An 18013-nucleotide genomic window follows, 5' to 3' on the forward strand; every position below is an offset into this window, starting at 1 on the left:
TTCATAAAAATTCCCCGTAGACATGTTATGAGTTACTTTCTGTCCAAAATATTCCAAGAGTTCACATTCCGAGCTGCCATTTTATATTTTTGCAACGTGCCGTAAAACAAGACGTGAGGGGGAGCGCTTGTTTAATAGAATCTTACCTGCGCAGGTAAGACACCCAAAGAAGAGGCCGACGCAGTGCGACGCCCGTCACGCACAGCCTTCTATTAAACAAGCGCTCCCCCCTCACGTCTTGTTTTACGGCACGTTGCAAAAATACAAAATGGCAGCTCGGAATGTGAACTCTTGGAATATTTTGGACAGAAAGTAACTCATAACATGTCTACGGGGGATTTTTATGAAAAACAAGCTCGGCAGATTGAAAGAGGATAATTCAAGCTTGGACTGCAGCTGCAATGTTGGTGAGTTAAACGTCATTTAAGACAAGCAGATCACAAACCAAAAAAGATGAATGGGAAGTGGATGGAGCTTGTTGCAACTCTAGATTCAACCCATTGTAAAAAAAATCTAGAGTTGCAAATTGCGGCTAGATAGATAGATAGATAGATAGATGGATAGATGGATGGATGGATGGATGGATGGATGGACAGACAGACTGTACTCACAGTTCCTTAGCAAACAGTGCAGGAGTTGCAGCATCCAAACTTCTAGTTCCAGGTGAATGGCGTGTATTCCGTGTAGGGGGGACTGCATGCCCACTCTGTGTGCAGTGGTATAAGCTTTGAGCACTTCTATTGACAGCAATGTCCTCCTGAAGCACTTGTTTGTTTTTGTTTTTTAATTCTCACTCACATACAGTGCTACTGTAGTCTGTGATCATACTCACTCAATGTCACTTTAATGTTGGTGTAAGTAAATATACAAGCTAATGAGGCTATCCTCCAACACACTTCTCCTCCTGCAGTCACCAGTGTTTGTGGACAGCTCTGCTTGTTTTTAGCTTTAGCCTTAGTGTTCATTTGGTGCATGCACTGCTCTGCTAGTGATAGACAGCTGCATAACTGAAACATACATTCACGTTTTTCCCCACAGACAGGGCTAAACTACTACAGTATAAAACCACAGTGAACACAAAGCCTGTGGCTCCCCAAGTGCCAACTGAGATGCAAATGTTTGTTCACTCATTCTCCCTCCAGTGTCTCTCTCTGCTTCCTCATTTTGTCCCACCCCCTCCTGTTCTTCTCCGTATAGGTTGGCTCAGGTTGATTGACACCCCAGTCTCCCAATAACAATTCTGCCATGAACAAACAGCAGTGTAGATTGAAAAGAAATAGAAAGAAAATGTAACACTGTAGTAGGGTTCTCAAAATGTAAACAACATAATTTAAAAGTGTACACAAATTTCACAATTCACATACTTTTTTGTGATATGGCAAAATTATCATACATTCGGGCCTTTTTGGAATTATTGATCATAAAGAGAGTACAAAATACCGTAGAAATACGATAATTATGGTACATCTCGCAAACACTGCTGCTCCTTCTCTCTCCGTCTCCTGGTGCAAGTGGCTCAGGAAGAGGGGAGAGAGAGAGAGAGACACGTTCATGTGCTCTGGGTTGAGGTCAGGTGAGCATGTATTCTGGAAGATAATAAAGCCCGCCCTCTTGTCTCTGGTGTTGGTCATTCCTGGAGGACTGCCCGGGTCCTGCTGGGCCCTCAAAAGCCCCAGAAAAGCTCACATTTCCTGCACACACACTGCTGTTCTAACACCCAGCTGCTGTGCGAGCTACCACTCGCACAGATGCCACTTATGTTCCCATTAAGACTAATCTCCGCTCCTTTTCTTGTCCTATTTTCCTGTCATTGGTCTCTCTCTCTCTCTCTCTCTCTCTCTCTCTCTCTCTCTCTCTCTCTCTCTCCCTCGCTCTCTCTCTCTTTACAGTATACATATAGCTCTCTCTGCCGTGGTCACACCAGTTGACCATGCAGTGCTCAGTCTCTAAATGCAGAGGTTTTCTTCTCGTTTGAGCCCCAGGCCTACTGTATAGTTAAAGGATAGAATATTCTGAAGGTTAACATGGCAAAGAACATTTCAAAAGCAAAACTGTGACGAAACACTGTCTGTCAGTATTATGGTCAGTATCATGTCAGTAGCATGGGCATTATCATGTCAGTATTATGTTGGTATAATGATCAGTATCATGTCAGTATATGGTCAGTATCATGTCAGTAGCATGGGCATTATCATGTCAGTATATGGTCAGTATCATGTCAGTAGCATGGGCATTATCATGTCAGTATTATGTCGGTATAATGATCAGTATCATGTCAGTATATATGGTCAGTATCATGTCAGTAGCATGGGCATTATCATGTCAGTATTATGTCGGTATAATGATCAGTATCATGTCAGTATATATGGTCAGTATCATGTCAGTAGCATGGGCATTATCATGTCAGTATTATGTCGGTATAATGATCAGTATCATGTCAGTATATATGGTCAGTATCATGTCAGTAGCATGGGCATTATCATGTCAGTATATGGTCAGTATCATGTCAGTAGCATGGGCATTATCATGTCAGTATTATGATGGTATAATGGTCAGTATCATGTCAGTATATATGGTCAGTATCATGTCAGTAGCATGGGCATTATCATGTCAGTATATGGTCAGTATCATGTCAGTAGCATGGGCATTATCATGTCAGTATTATGATGGTATAATGGTCAGTATCATGTCCGTATATGGTCAGCATCATGTCAGTATTATGGTCAGTATCATGGTCGGTATCATGTCAGTATAATCATGTCAGTATCATCATGTCAGTATCATGGTCAGCATCATATCAGTATCATGGTCAGCATCATATCAGTATCATGGTCAGCATCATATCAGTATCATGGTCACGGTCAGTATAATTTCAGTATCAAAAGCCTGAAACTAGTTTTTCCAACCATGTGAACTATACACTAACAGTAACAGGTCTGTCACTGTTACTGATACATTCCAAACATTCCGCAGACCAAATAATGGGTATATTATGTCTCCTTTGAATTCTAAACTATCTGTGTGTTATAACTATGAGACAGGTTCTTATCAAACCACCATTCACAGTGAAATGAACTCGGAGCGTGGAGAGAAAAAAGAACCAAGCACTGTGTTGTCACAAACCACTCAACAAATGCAGGAACGAAATAGGGGAGCAAACATTCAGGGCAACGTTTGATAAGCAGAAATATATTTATTATTGAAAACATAAATATATAAATTATGATCATTGCTGTCTTTATCCAATGGAGGCCCAAATGAAAAACAAAAAAAGCGAAATGATAGTGTAATGACATTTCTTTTTTTAAATGATGTTCTTTTTTTAAGTTCAATTAGCTATAATCAGTGGTCCCTCGTATTGACACTCCTAGGTGTTCATGTTAATGGAATTGCTAAAATGGCGATGAGGCTTCAGGCTCATAAATATAGCACCAGTCAGTTCATTGTGGACAGCATAGGGTGTGTGTGGGTGTGTGTGTGTGTGTGTGTGTGTGTGTGTGTGTGTGTGTGACTGCGTGTGTGCGTGTGTGCGTGTGTGTGTGTGTGTGTGTGTATGTTCGACATTCACTTCTCAGACAGTGGCAGTTGATACAGTCCTGTGCCCATGAACCTCCACCTATTCTCTTCTCTGTTCAGCCACTTCACAGTGGGGTCTTACAGTCAGGGCTGGGCAATATGGCAATGTAATACTGACATTGACATATGAGAGTAATACCGTGGTATGGTAGTGTTGTCCTTTCCTTTTTTTTTATCACACGTTTTATTCTTTCAGAGATTTTCAAAGCGTCCAAAAATAGCTGACCTATGTACTGTGCTATTTAAAAATAATAATTAACATTTTAAATTTTAGTTATCGGCACAATGTCGATATTGAGATATTTGGTGATTTTGGTTTTGTCCATATCACTCAGCCCGACTTACAGTACAGAAATGATTCACAGCACTGTCCGGTGGAAACCTTGTATGTCCCAAACCGCTCATTTTCAAGAAACAAAATATTTCGGAAACATTGAAAATGGCATTGTGAGCTTGTAGATCGGCCATTTTCGCTACTTGCTCGACAATCTTGTAGGACGAGAAAAAACATAAAAAGTTGAAATTTGGAGATACATGGTTTCCGCCATGGTTTCCGCCTGACAGTCATGACTCGTCATGACTTGTCCGTCATCATTGGCGCCTCCAACTCAACATGACAATGTCCATCCTGCGACTGTTCACCGTAAAAATGACGGTTAACTTTACCATGGTCTTAACTCTTAACACACCAGGAACGCTTTTATTGTGCCATTATTGGCCCATATGTTTGTGTATACATCCCCACATAACACGAATATAATTGCCCAGCAACAAAATGCAATTTTTATCTGTAACACGGTTGATTTCTTTACTGCAAATAAAGAAATCCACCTGTATGAATCAATCGTTTTGATGCAAAAAAAACATTCCCTCCCCCTGGTGTGTAAAGACATCCTCCAGCCTATGATGCACCACTTGGCGAATACAGTTGACCTACTAGCTCGCAGATATTTTCGCTGAGCGACAGCGACATACAGATACAACAAATATAAGTCAGGCTTTGGACAAGGTGTGGTGGTGGAGGACACACATTCTACAGTGTTATCAACCCCTTAAAGTAAACCCTATACTTATTTGACCGGGGTCCCCCAGGGCTTTGTACTAGAGTCCTTCCTGTTTTTGACTCTACACTAAATATGTTCACGAAAATAGGCGATCTACAAGCTCACAATGTGTCTCTCAATGCAACATGTCGGGGGGCTTTGTAGACCTCCAGAAGAGCGCCGCCATGGGCTCGCCGCTCACGTGGTTGGAGGTACTACTAAGGAAGTGATTGTTTGTGGCCCCGAGAAGTACACGTCGAGACCACCAGCAGTGTTGTGTAAGGCAAGCGACTATAAGCGCAGGGCTATCACAGAACAGCCATCAACATCTGTCCTCGAGGCATGTGGTTATGAATGACTTCCTTTCAAAAGGGTGGAGTGATCGTAGATTTGTTCACCTGTCAAACTAGCGAGTACAGCTCGGCTTTAACAAGGAGCCCATTCATGCTAGGCGTCGGTTTGCTCTCCTCACTCATTCATTCTCTCTCGCTCCTCAGTCGGGGTGGACTTTGCTCTCTCTCTCTCTCTCTCTCTCTCTGCAGGAACATGTGTGTGCTAGCAAGACAGCGTAGCGGCAGCGTCCTTATCAACCCTACTGTGATATATGGGTGAAAGGCAGCCTCATGAATGGGCCGAAACATGTGCGGGTACCAGTGGTGTACAGCAGTGGTTCCCAAAGTGGGGTCCGGGGACCCCTAGGGGTCTTTGAGGGAGTTCCAGGGGGTCCCCCAGCTAAATGATAGTTAAGGAACCAAATGAACCCTTATGGGTCTGTAACTCTTACAAACTCTTACTCTTATGTTACTCTTACTTCTAGGTCTGTAACTCTGAGAGTGTACAAATGGAACCAAATGGACGCTAACGGGTCCATTTGTACACTCTCAGATCTACAAGCTCACAACACGTTGTGAGATTGTAGATCTGCTGCTTTCACTTCTTAAACATTTGTTTTGTAATTTATGGAATTTCTTTGATTATTTTTATTTCTTCATGAAATTAGTTACTGAATAAAATAATTGAATTTGTTTTTAATTCATGAAGATTTTTGCTTTTTTGGTTATATTTTTTGGAACCCATAAAAATGTGTCTGCGACCCACAAATGGGTCCCGACCCATTGTTTGGGAAACAGTGGTGTAAAGTAACTATTTACTAGTTAAACTAAGTACATGTACTCAAGTAGGCTACTGTATTTAAGTACAATTTTACTTTACTGGAGTATCTCCAAAGTTCTACACTTTATACTCCACTACATCTCAGAGACAAATATTGTACTTTTTATTCCTTTTTACTTACTACTGTACTTATATATTAACCACTTCAGCCTTATTTCAACTTTGGATATTTGAAAATAACCAAGCTCACAACTCATCGCGATGTGACGTGTTGTTAGCTTGTAGATCTACTATATTTTCAAAACATTTTAGACATATGATAACTTGTGAAACGGGACAATCAGCATAATGAGTACTTTTACTTTTGGTACTGTAAGTATATTTTGATGACAATACTTTGAGTACTTTTACTTGTAACAGAGGAAATTATACTTTTATCACTTGAAGTAAAAAAAGATGTGTACTTTTCCACCACTGGCGGGTACACTACACGCACGCATACGCACGCACACACACACACACACACACACACACACACACACACGCAACTTGCGCGCAAGCACAGTGAACACACGCACACGTGTATGTGTGCGTGCGTCCGTGGCATATTTATACCGCATATTGATATAGAAATACCATCACACCATACAGCAGTGACTATAGTGTCAGACTACAATATGGCCGCCAACATTTGAACCGCTCCATCACCCTTTCAGAGCCACCTGCACACCTTTTTACCAACTAAGGCACCTTCGCAACATATTGATCTATGCTTGTTGTATGAGACTTATTGACTGATGCAAGCTCGCAATGCATTTCCAATGGAAGTCACATGGTTTGACACAACATTTTTGTTGTATGAGGGGGAGGGGGGCAGTCGAAACACAGCGAAAGTCGTACAACACAAATGTTGTGTCAAACCATATGACTTCCATTGGAAATGCATTGGGAGCTTGCATCAGTCAATAAGTCTCATACAACAAGCATGCATCAATGTTGTATGCTAGATCGAAAGGTGTGAGTGAAGCCCAACACTGCTGATGCACATTCTTACAGAATAACTAAGACTGGCACCTCTCCCCACCCCCAACCCTGACCCGACCTCTCTCCCACCCATTTTTGCATCATTTTCCAATGGATTAAATACAAGCATTCAACCACAAACAAAAGAAATAAACATACTTCCTGCTTGGATATAAGTAAGCATAATATATTTCATAACAAAAATAAAGCATCTTCCGGTACTAACTCTCGCATCTCCTCGCACATACATACATAATCCAGACCATAATGCATAAGGCTTGAGATCATTCAGATATACTGTAAAACAATTAGCAACATGGATGACGACAAGAGTAACATTTAACGACCAAAAAAAAGAAAAGAAAAGACAACAAGATTGCTTACAGAGAACCACCATGAGGATCACGTCGCTCGAAACACAACAATGTCTTTTTTTCTAGTTTTTCTTTCTTTCTTTCTTTCTTTCTTTTGTGCTGCGAGCCAGAAACCAAGACGGTCACACATTATAAATAGTTTGCAGGTAGCAGTGTGTTGTCCATTTCAAATCAAACTGCACAAGGCGAACACGTTTTGGAGAACATGTCCTCCTTAACGTATAAGTATCCAAACACTCAGAATGTCCGATGCCCCCATGCAGAGTTCTGTCTCTTTTTTTTTTTATTGTACTTTTCTCGTCTCTCTCTCGTGTCTTCCTTTGACGTTTTCCCCCACACAGGAGTCATTTTAAAGTGAGCAGGGCGAGCTGCACCTATATGGGCTCTACGCGGTGTTTTCTTGACTTTGTTCGACCCCCCGCCCCCCCCCCCCCTCAAAAAGGTCATCTGTGGTTACGTTTTATGTCCACCGGGATCCAGGCGACAGATTTCCCCCGACCAAAGCTTAATCCATGTGGTTCATAGTTCACGCCTGCAGTGTGTTCACAGTTTGTCCCAGTTCCAGACCCAGGAGGTCTGCTCCTCCTCCTCCTCCTCCTCCTCTTCCTCACCATTTCCCGCTCTGCTCTGGCCTCCGTGGCATCGTTCATCGCCTCGTCTCCCTGCTCAGGCGTCAGTGTTCCATTGATTGGGTCTGCCGCTCGCCTCCTCGTCCGCTGCAGGCTAATGGTTTAAAGAAGCACCTTTGGCATTTCATCTGCTTTTCTTTGTCTTTTATTTTATTTGATTTTAGTGTCTCATCTTTACAGTAAAGTTTGTTTGTTTATGAATGAAATGGCGTGGTTTTAGGGAGGGAACGGAGCAGCTCTCCTATTGGCGGGCGTCCTCTCTTTAGCCCCTCCCACGCTGAAGTCCCTTGTTCTGATTGGTCTCACCTCACGTCCACTGTAGGGAAGGGAGTAGAACTAGCATTAGCATGAGCATTTCGACACAAAACAATCACATGGGTGAATCAAGAGAAGGGTTCATTTATTTATAAGTCAGTGTGGTTTTCAACCCTTTTCACATCCAGGCCCATTATTTATTCAGCATTTGAGCCACGGACCATCATTTGATGAGCTTTAGCCTCGCAGATCCATACAAATATTTTATTGTCGTTGGATAAGATTTTGTCCACAATTCCGTCTGGTATTGGTGTTGGTATACCATTAGGAGAGATAACAGGCAAGCATTGATCAAAAATAACAATTGTTCTACATTATCTAATTGTGTAGACTATTGTGTAAATTAAGTAATGCAGATGTTTAACAATAATTTAACTCTTGAGAGTGTAAAATGAAACCAAATGGACCTGTACAGGTCATTTTACACTCTCAAGAGTTAAACAACGAGCGTAAAATGGACCCGTACGGGTCATTTTACGCTCTCAAGAGTTAAACATCTATAGAGGCCCATTTGGTTACCAACTCCATCATTTAGCTGGGGACCACCTGGAATCCCTTCAAGGACCACTGGTGGTCCCCGGACCACCGGTTGAAAACCACTGATTTAGGTCATGTGATGTGATCATGCCAGATGACAGTGAACAGGCATCTGAATCTGAATCGTGCCTCTCCTGATTTAAGCCAGACGTGATCAGAACAGTCATCGTTATTTATGTCCAATCAAAATGTGCCCGTGATTCATTCCAAAACAAAGGGGGGAAAATAAAGTGCACCGGGTGAGAAACAACCTAGCGTGAACACTCCCCCTTCCTCTCTCTCTCTCTCTCTCACGACAGATGGGATATCATGACGACATGGGAAAACAAACCAAATTAATGAGAGAGGGGGTCTGCTCTGTTTTTTTTTTGGGGGGGGGGGGGGGGGTGGGGGGGGGGCAATCACACCAAACGCGTCGCCAGCAGGACCATCCTTTACCGTGCGCTCTACCGCGCTTCGTTAACCAAGAGCGCTAAAGTACAGCGGAAGTGCTGGCAGCAAAAGAAAAAAAAGCTTTCTGTCAACAGACCCCTTTTACCGAGAGGTCTCTGAAACATCCGCATCTGTCTCGATGTGATCACCCCCCTTACAGAGGAATACAAAACGTGTGCACGTATACGTGCCATATCTTTCAACACAAGAAAAACAACAACAGTGCACACAGTCACACGCAAGCTTAGAAAAAACCGTGACACCAAATAAGTGTGTATGCAGTGAGCGTGCACAGCAGGCCACACAAAATGTATTAATTATATACGTGAATCAACATGCAGCAGCCGGGCGGGCACAGAGCGTGACACTCATTAGCCCCTCCCTCTCCACACACTGATTGGGTGTGGTGTGATTGGTGGGTGACGGTGATTGTTGGGGCCTTCTCTCTACACCGTGATTGGGCCGGTGTTTGACGTGCACCAGGTGGCGGTGGTGGTGGGGGGGGGGGGGGGGGGGTGATTAGGAGGGCAAGGAGGGTTCGCCGTGGTGCTAAAGTCCTACCTGTTCCCTTCACGGCTCTCCCCAGTGGACTTTGGCGGTAATGAGTGCAAAGTTTATTATGTCGCCAATAAATCCTTGTTGGGTCTTAGCTTTTTAGGCTTCCTTTTTTTACCCTTAGCCCTACGGCGTCCTGAAAACACAAGAGTTTGGGGAAGGGTTTGGATAGGAAGGAAGGGAAGGTTAGCGGCAGGAAGCAGCAGAGGGTTTATGGTACAGAGAAGCAGCCTCGGGACAGAAGCAGAGCAGCGCCCCGATATGACACACTATATAAATACTGCATAGGCCTTATCAGCTCAACATCACAGGCCTTATCTGCTGCCTGGGGCCAAACATCAAGGCACTGGCAGATCTACCTGCCGTCAAGCCAAGCAGCCTTTGGACACCCTCCCTTGACACACACACACACGCGCGCGCGCGTGCGCACACGCAAGCACGCACACACACACACACACACACATACACACTCGCACACACACACACACATTATACACATTCAAGCGTTACAGTTTTGCAATAGCGGGCCAGCTCGCAGGTGTGTCTGTCTGTTTTAGGAATAGACACACAGCGAAAGGTCAGCCAGTGCAAAGCGCCAAATAGACAGACAGACAACGACAGACAGACAGACAGACAGACAGACAGACATGAAGCAGCAAAACAAGGCATGGAAACACAGGAATAAGGGGCGGAGACTCAGTCAAACTGTGGGAGTGACGCTGGCCGTCACCAGAACAAGTCTCAGGACAACATTGTGATGATGAGGATGATGATGACAGCAGGCCACATTTACCTGTCTCTGCTTCCGTGTGCTCGGCCACGTGTTGTTGTAAAACGCATGCGCACTCCAGGTGGTCTTCTAACCTCACCAAGACCTCCCGCAACTTGGGTTTCCTCTTCACATACTCCACCTTGGCCACCTGCGAGGGAGGAAGAAAGAAAGAAAGAGGGGTGGGGAGAGAGAGAGAGAGGTTAGTAACAACATCATTACTCTTAAGTCTTTATTTAGTGCATGCTCTCTCTCTCTCTCTCTCCAACATCAAGAGGCGTAACACTGTGACGGATGGCTGTTTCATAAACCGATTCATAAACCTGTGCACCTCCCCCCCCCCCCCCAACCCCACCCGCTTGTGTTTGAAGTGTGACAGCGGCATTCCAGCGGCGGGTGATGCATTGGCTGTGTGTGCACTGTGGACTGTTGATCAGGTCTGTAAATATTGGATGGTGCAGGCGCGTGACCCCGCCCTGCAAGAACACTCCAACAATAGGAGAGTGGGGACGGATGGAGGGATGGATGGAGGGAAGGCTGGATGGATGGATGGAGGGAGGGATGGATGGAGGGAAGGCTGGATGGATGGATGGAGGGAAGGCTGGATGGATGGATGGAGGGAGGGATGGATGGAGGGATGGATGGATGGAGGTATGGTGGGATGGATGGATGGAGGGAGGAGGGAATGAAGGAGTGGCATACGGCTTCAAGCCTGGGGAACGTTTACCCTGGCAGGAGAAGAGAGGCTGGGAGATCCCCCCTTCTGTCTCTCCAGGCCTTTAACATCCACAGACAACACACACACACACACACACACACACACACCTCAATTCCCCTCGCCCTGCCTCGACATGTAGGCCCTGCTATGAACAACATTAATATTTCTCGGTGGGTTAAAGAAAGTATTGCTTCAGTTGGCGTGTTCAAAGCGGGGCGAAATGTCGGACTTATACGCCTCGTCCGAGACGGCGACTCCACCTTGTGTTCTCTTCAAACCCCGTTTACGATCCACCATGCACGACCGCAAAGAGCTACACATGTAGCTATACCGCTGAATCCCGCTAACACCCCGTCTCATTCAAACACAACAGAGCCGCCGCGGAACCCCTCCGGACAGGCTAATAATGAGTAGCGGGGGGGGGGGCACCGATTCCTACGGGGGTGATGAGGGTGGGGGTTACGACGCGGTCGTGTTGGTTCAAGCTTTAAGGTGGAAGCTGAACAGACGAAGGTTGCGCGGAGGTTATGAGAATCTCGTTGTGTAACAACACAGAGGGGGGGAGGGGGGGGTACATGCTCCTCTTCTCTCTCTCTCTCTCTCCCTCTGATCTCGGTGCCAGGGGGCGAGTAACCTTCCTGTCAACAAGCGCAGGCCTGGGGGGCGGGGGGGAAGGGGGGGGGGGGGGGGGGGACCACGTGGAAACAATATCCCCAGCTTCGAGTATCTTCCTGGTCGTGGCACGAGACAGGATATTGGCCGGCAATCTCCCAACACTTTGTGGTGTTATGTGCAACACGGGGTACAGTTATCACACACACACAAACACAATGGAGTGTACAGTATACAGTATACCGTATAGGGAGTGATGGAGAGAGAAAGATAGATGGATGATAAGGGTTCTTCCCTCTATCCTGTGATGGCCTATACAATACTAAAGCTGGAGTACAGTCTCACAGACCTAAAAACTAGAGCACATGCAGCTCTTCTTCAGCTCGTCTTCAGACGTCAAACACTTTGCACGAAGAGAAGACACGTTGGGTCGCTGCCCCGCTACGTGAGCGTGCAATCAGACACGACGACGTGTTGGAAGAAATCAGAGAATTCACGCTCCACCGACCTCATCGCACGAGAATCCCTCCGGGGAGAGGAGAGGAAGGGAGGGAAGGACAGAGGGTGAAAAAAGCGAGCGTGCACGCAGAGGTATGCGATGAGCAAACAGAGCACAATGGTGTCTAGGGTTATTATAGTGCCGCCGCGGCAGTGTGTGTGTGTGTGTGTGTGTGTGTGTGTGTGTGTGCGTGCGTGCGTGCGTGCGTGCGTGCGTGCGTGCGTGCGTGCGTGCGTGCGTGCGTGTGTGTGTGTGCGTGTGTGCGTGTGTGTGTGTGTGTGTGTGTGCGTGTGCGTGCGTCGTTATCGGGCCCTGACGCAGTGAGCGAAGGTGAAATGGGCCCAGAACAGGGGAACCAGCGCAGTGGATGTGAGGCTGGATGGGACCATCCCTCCCATTAGGGATTGGGAGTGTGTGTGTGTGTGTGTGTGTGTGTGTGTGAAGGGGGAAGTGTTATTTAAAGAGGGGGGGGGGGGGGGGCTGACCATGATCATGACTAGATGGCATTCATACGTTACCTATTACAGGCTGTGGTTAATCCTCCAAGGACATCCACCACTAATACTGACACTGGCTTTATCTTAACTCCAGTGTGAGCTCCCAAACAGCACCATGGACCCAAACCCTTTATCTTAACTCCAGTGTGAGCTCCCAAACAGCACCATGGACCCAAACCCTTTATCTTAACTCCAGTGTGAGCTCCCAAACAGCACCATGGACCCAAACCCTTTATCTTAACTCCAGTGTGAGCTCCCAAACAGCACCATGGACCCAAACCCTTTATCTTAACTCCAGTGTGAGCTCCCAAACAGCACCATGGACCCAAACCCTTTATCTTAACTCCAGTGTGAGCTCCCAAACAGCACCATGGACCCAAACCCTTTATCTTAACTCCAGTGTGAGCTCCCAAACAGCACCATGGACCCAAACCCTTTATCTTAACTCCAGTGTGAGCTCCCAAACAGCACCATGGACCCAAACGGGCTCTCACACGGCATGTGATGCAACGGACCGCTATATGAGGGCTGGACTTTCCCCACGCATAATCCTTTAAAACTTCATAAAACGGCGGGATTCAAAGACGACAAGACAAGAAGGGGGAGGGCTTAAGGCAGACAGAGAGAGAGGGGGGGAGAGAGGGGGGGGGGGGGGGTATGGCGAGTGTGGGAGACATCAGAGATGCAGCTGTCTCTGTGGACGGATCCGCTGCCGTTGGTTACCGGAATGTTCTGAGCTCAGACGTGGCCAATCATAAGCCAGGAGTCACCGACTACTAAGGCCCATCCTAATGACTAATGCACACACGCGCACACACACACACACACGCACGCAGACACACACACACACACACACACACACACGCAAGCAAACACATAAAAGCATGCACGGCCGCACACGCGTGCACTGCACACACACACACACACACACACAGCTCATTTACAGTTCACAGTTATCCAAACAAACAGCCATTAACAGAGGGATAAAGCAGTAGACCCCCTGCTAAGAGAACCTGCTGGAGGTTTGTCACCATGCCCCCTTACACAGCAGGGTTAAAATAGCACACACACATACACGTACGCACACACGCAAGCACGCACCTGTGCGTCTCACTCTGTATCTCTTTGTTACAACACGTCTCAAGCGGTCGCTGCTCTGCCCACTTTGTCAACACACTCGCTCTCCACCGGCACTCTCATTTTGAATCTCTCTCTCCCCGTTTCTGTTTCTCTCTCATTTCCTTCCTCTTGCTGTGTCTTTCATCTGTCCACCTCTCTGTGTGTCTGTCCACTCTGCAGACAGACAGAGGGACGTCTCTCTGTGTGTCTGTCCACTCTGCAGACAGACAGAGGGACGTCTCTGTGTGTGTCTGTCCACTCTGCAGACAGACAGAGGGACGTCTCTCTGTGTGTCTGTCCACTCTGCAGACAGACAGAGGGACGTCTCCCCCCCCCCCAGTCTCCTTGTCGAGCCATGGTGCTGTCCCTACATGACACTGTCCAGTCTTCCCGGCAAATATTTACACTCGCATTTAATTTAATATTCCTCCAATTTTAAACCCCTATTCCCCCTGTCCAAGGAACATGGCGTACTCTATGCACACACACACACACACACACACACACACACACACACACACACACACACACACACACACACACACACACACACACACACACACACACACACACACACACACACACACACACACACACACACACACACACACACACACACACACACACACACACACCGCACGACTCCTGCCCACATAAACACACGTCATAAAGGAAGACTGCCGCACTGCAACAAGGGTCCCTGCATGCTCTTCTTCTGTGTGTGTGTGTGTGTGTGTGTGTGTGTGTGTGTGCGTGCGTGCGTATATAGTATGTGTATACGTACGGCTTTCTAAACTCAACTCAGAAGGCCTGAAAGCCTTGAGAAAGGTGGTGTAGGGGTTTCATCTGTCAGTTATAGTGAAGTGAAATGAGATGTAATGAGTGGGATGGCCCCTCCAATCTCGGGATGCTGCATGCGAGCACAAAGAGATATAATAAAGAGTGAGGGAAAATTTGGAAGGAGGAGGAGAGGAAGAAAGGCCGTCTGTCTGACTGTCAGGAGGAGGAGAGGAAGAAAGGCCGTCTGTCTGACTGTCAGGAGGAGGAGAGGAAGAAAGGCCGTCTGTCTGACTGTCAGGAGGAGGAGAGGAAGAAAGGCCGTCTGTCTGACTGTCAATCATTTGGTAACAGGAGAAAGGCAAAGTGATTCCCAGAACAAGAGAGAGAGAGAGAGAGAGAGAGGGGGAGAAGGAGGCTAGGGGAGGAGACACATGGGCTCTGAACATCACCGACAAGCAGACCAGACCAGACACTGCCACCACCCAAAACCACATGGCCTACTTGTACGCAAGCAGAGCGCGCCATGAGGTGCGCCCACCACTGCTGGTACGACTGCTTCTGTGAGTCCTAGAGCTCTCTGCATGTTGTCTAGGTTTGAAACACAGCAGTGGTCAGTGGTCCCTCATTGTCCGGTGGAGTACACCGACATATACACACCCCCTATTGACCTTATACCAATTTTGAAACGTACTTTAGTTACGTCATCGAGAACAGTGGTTTCTCATTGGCTGGTGGAATGCGCCGACATACATACCCCGCCGATCACTGCTCTTGGTCCCTGATTGGTCGAGCGACGCCACTGATATACAGACATACTTGGTCCCTGATTGACCGAGCGACACCACCGACATAGGCAGCCAATTACAGTACTTGCACTAAGCATCTAACATGTATTTATCGATCTATAAATCCACGTAACTCAAGCACCGTTCGCCCCACTGACCACTAAAATGCAGTGCAGTGCTCGGTGTGGGGCCGGTTGGACCCACGGTTGTCCAGAACCGCCACAAAAGGCCTCTGGACCTGATCACCCCTATATCTCCATATATAGGAATAAAGGAGCAGATATGGAAATCTCCATATATGGGCATAAAAGGGGCACAGACATCATAACTGGGCGGGTATGCATTTCCAACTTGCTCTAGTAAAACACGATGGCGCACAAAACAAACCAAGAAGACACAGAGTCTTCTGTGTTCGTATAACCGAGTTGTGTAAAACATAGAACTATACATGTTTGGGTCTCCCCCCCCCCCCCCACCCCCCCCCCCGCCCTCCCTCCCCCACAGTGATGCATGTCATCAGAGACGTGAGTGTGGATCTGACAACCTGACCACAAGCCAGGACGGGTTGTCCCCCCCCTCAGAGACCCCAAAGCCAATATCAAATATCAAAGAGTTCAATAAGATGTAATCTTTCCATCTCATTCCAATCCTGCTTTCTCATGGCTTTGCAGAATCGTGCACGGCACTGCACGCATGCTCACCGCACACGCACACACACACACACACACACACAACACACACACAAAGAGAGCAGGGAGAAGGAGCTCATTATTCTAACAGCATTTGTGATAAGGTTCTGGGGAAAGTCCCTCCTCACTTAAGGAGAAAATTGAGCCGAGAAGAACATCCAAAATGACAGGCGAGAAAGACCTCGCTCTGCACTTAAGGAGGACAGCGAACACGATAGAGAGAGAGAGAGAGAGAGAGAGAGAGAGAGAGAGAGAGGAGAGAGAGAGAGAGAGAGAGATGAGAGAGAGAGAGAGAGAGAGAAACACAGAGAGACAGACAGACAGAGAGACAGACAGACAAACACAGAGAGTGAGTGAGTGAGTGAGTGAGTGAGTGAGTGAGTGAGTGAGTGAGTGAGTGAGTGAGTTCTTGGCTTTGCTAAAAGGGCGTCGGGTAGAGGCTGGCTAGGAGGAGGAGGGCTGGTTCTTTGTCATTAGTGGTAACTTAGGGGTAGGGATGGAATGCATGTTTATTGGAAGCATAAGGACTAATCACTACCCTGGGCTGGTGCTGTTGGCACAGGTGAGGAATGAGAGACGGACGGGGGCGGGCGGGGGGGGAGGGGGGGGTGCAAGGCCGACACAGAGAAACAGATGAGTCGAAGAGGCAGGTAGTTGAAATGCTCTGCACACATGAGAGAGGGGGGGGGGGGACGGGGGGACGGAAAATAGAGACAGAACACTAACACTATACCAGACATGGTCCAAGTTTGCGAGGGAGAGACGGATATGGGAAATGAAAGAGAGAGGCAGAACAAGAGAGAGAGAGAGAGAGAGAGAGAGGATGATGAAATGAGATGGAAGAGAAAAGGGGAGGAGGAGGAGGAGATGGGAGAGAGAAAACCAAAAAAAGGGAGAAAAGGAGTTAAAATAAGATGTAAAAACAGAACGGCTGCTGTTTTCTCAGTGCTCTAGTTGATGCATTCCAGCCGCTACAGTGGTGGCTTCTGCCTCCGCTGGAATGCTACCATGTGCACTCCCATGTGCAGCGAGAGGTGACCCTGGTCACCACACAGTGCACTGTGCGTGTGCGCGCGCGTGTGTGTGTGTGTGTCACACACACACACACACAAACTCCCTCACCTCTTTCCGTTTCAATTTCGCAGAAAAGCATTTGTTTGAATCAAAGGAGAAATAATTCACAGCTGCGAGGGACTTCAAACATGGAGCACTCCCTTCCACACACACACACACACACACACACGTCTCACACCCAGCGGTAATCCACGGGACCCTGGCAGGGCCATAAATCATGCTCCCTGCATGGCCGTCATGTTGCTCTCTCATTTATGACACACGCTGCGAGTCAGGGTCCCACGCAACGCCGAGGGCCTGCCGCGATACGGCTGACCTCTGACACATTTGCCAGTGCACACTGCACACACGCGTGTGTGTGCACTTGCGTAAACATATGCATGGGAACGATCATGTCTATGCGTGCAGGTATGTGAATTGTATGCATGCATGCAAGATACTGTACCGTTATGCAGTTCATTGCAAGTATGTGTCCTACAAGTGTGTGTGTGGGGGGGTGGGGGGGGGGGGGGGGGGGTGTTGGCGTGCACATGCAAGTGCACGTTGCATGCGTGCGTGCGTGTGTCGGAGGGGGTCAGGGCCTAGTACAGAGAGATGTGTGGACCGCCACACTCTGTCAGCGTCCACTTTGATCCCACGATCAACACTTCATTACTCTGTGAACCTCTCTTCCTCTTTCTACTGTTTCACACTAATGGCCTCGCCAATGCACACGCACACGTGCGCGCGCACATACACACACACACACACACACACACACACACAGATTTGCTTTTCGCAGGTCCCACTCCAACTCCTCCAAGACACTTGTAACTTTATGTGAAGACTCTTTGGAGTGAGTCATCGCGACTGTGTGTGTTTTTTCTTTCTTTCC

The 18013-nt window shown here is 47.2% G+C and overlaps 1 protein-coding gene across 1 annotated transcript in view; it reads right to left on the minus strand.

The window, feature by feature from the left end:
• Positions 1-6921: 6921 nt before the first annotated feature.
• Positions 6922-18013, minus strand: part of pdgfab (platelet-derived growth factor alpha polypeptide b) — a 27597-nt gene continuing 16505 nt past the window's right edge. The window contains 3 exon segments of the mRNA XM_083780593.1: positions 6922-8074; positions 9604-9733; positions 10391-10517. Coding sequence (XP_083636719.1) covers positions 9660-9733; positions 10391-10517 — 201 coding nt within the window. The 3' untranslated portion in view covers positions 6922-8074; positions 9604-9659.

Source organism: Protomyctophum parallelum, assembly GCF_964188405.1.
Source record: "Protomyctophum parallelum genome assembly, chromosome: 13".
Taxonomy (NCBI): Eukaryota; Metazoa; Chordata; class Actinopteri; order Myctophiformes; family Myctophidae; genus Protomyctophum; species Protomyctophum parallelum.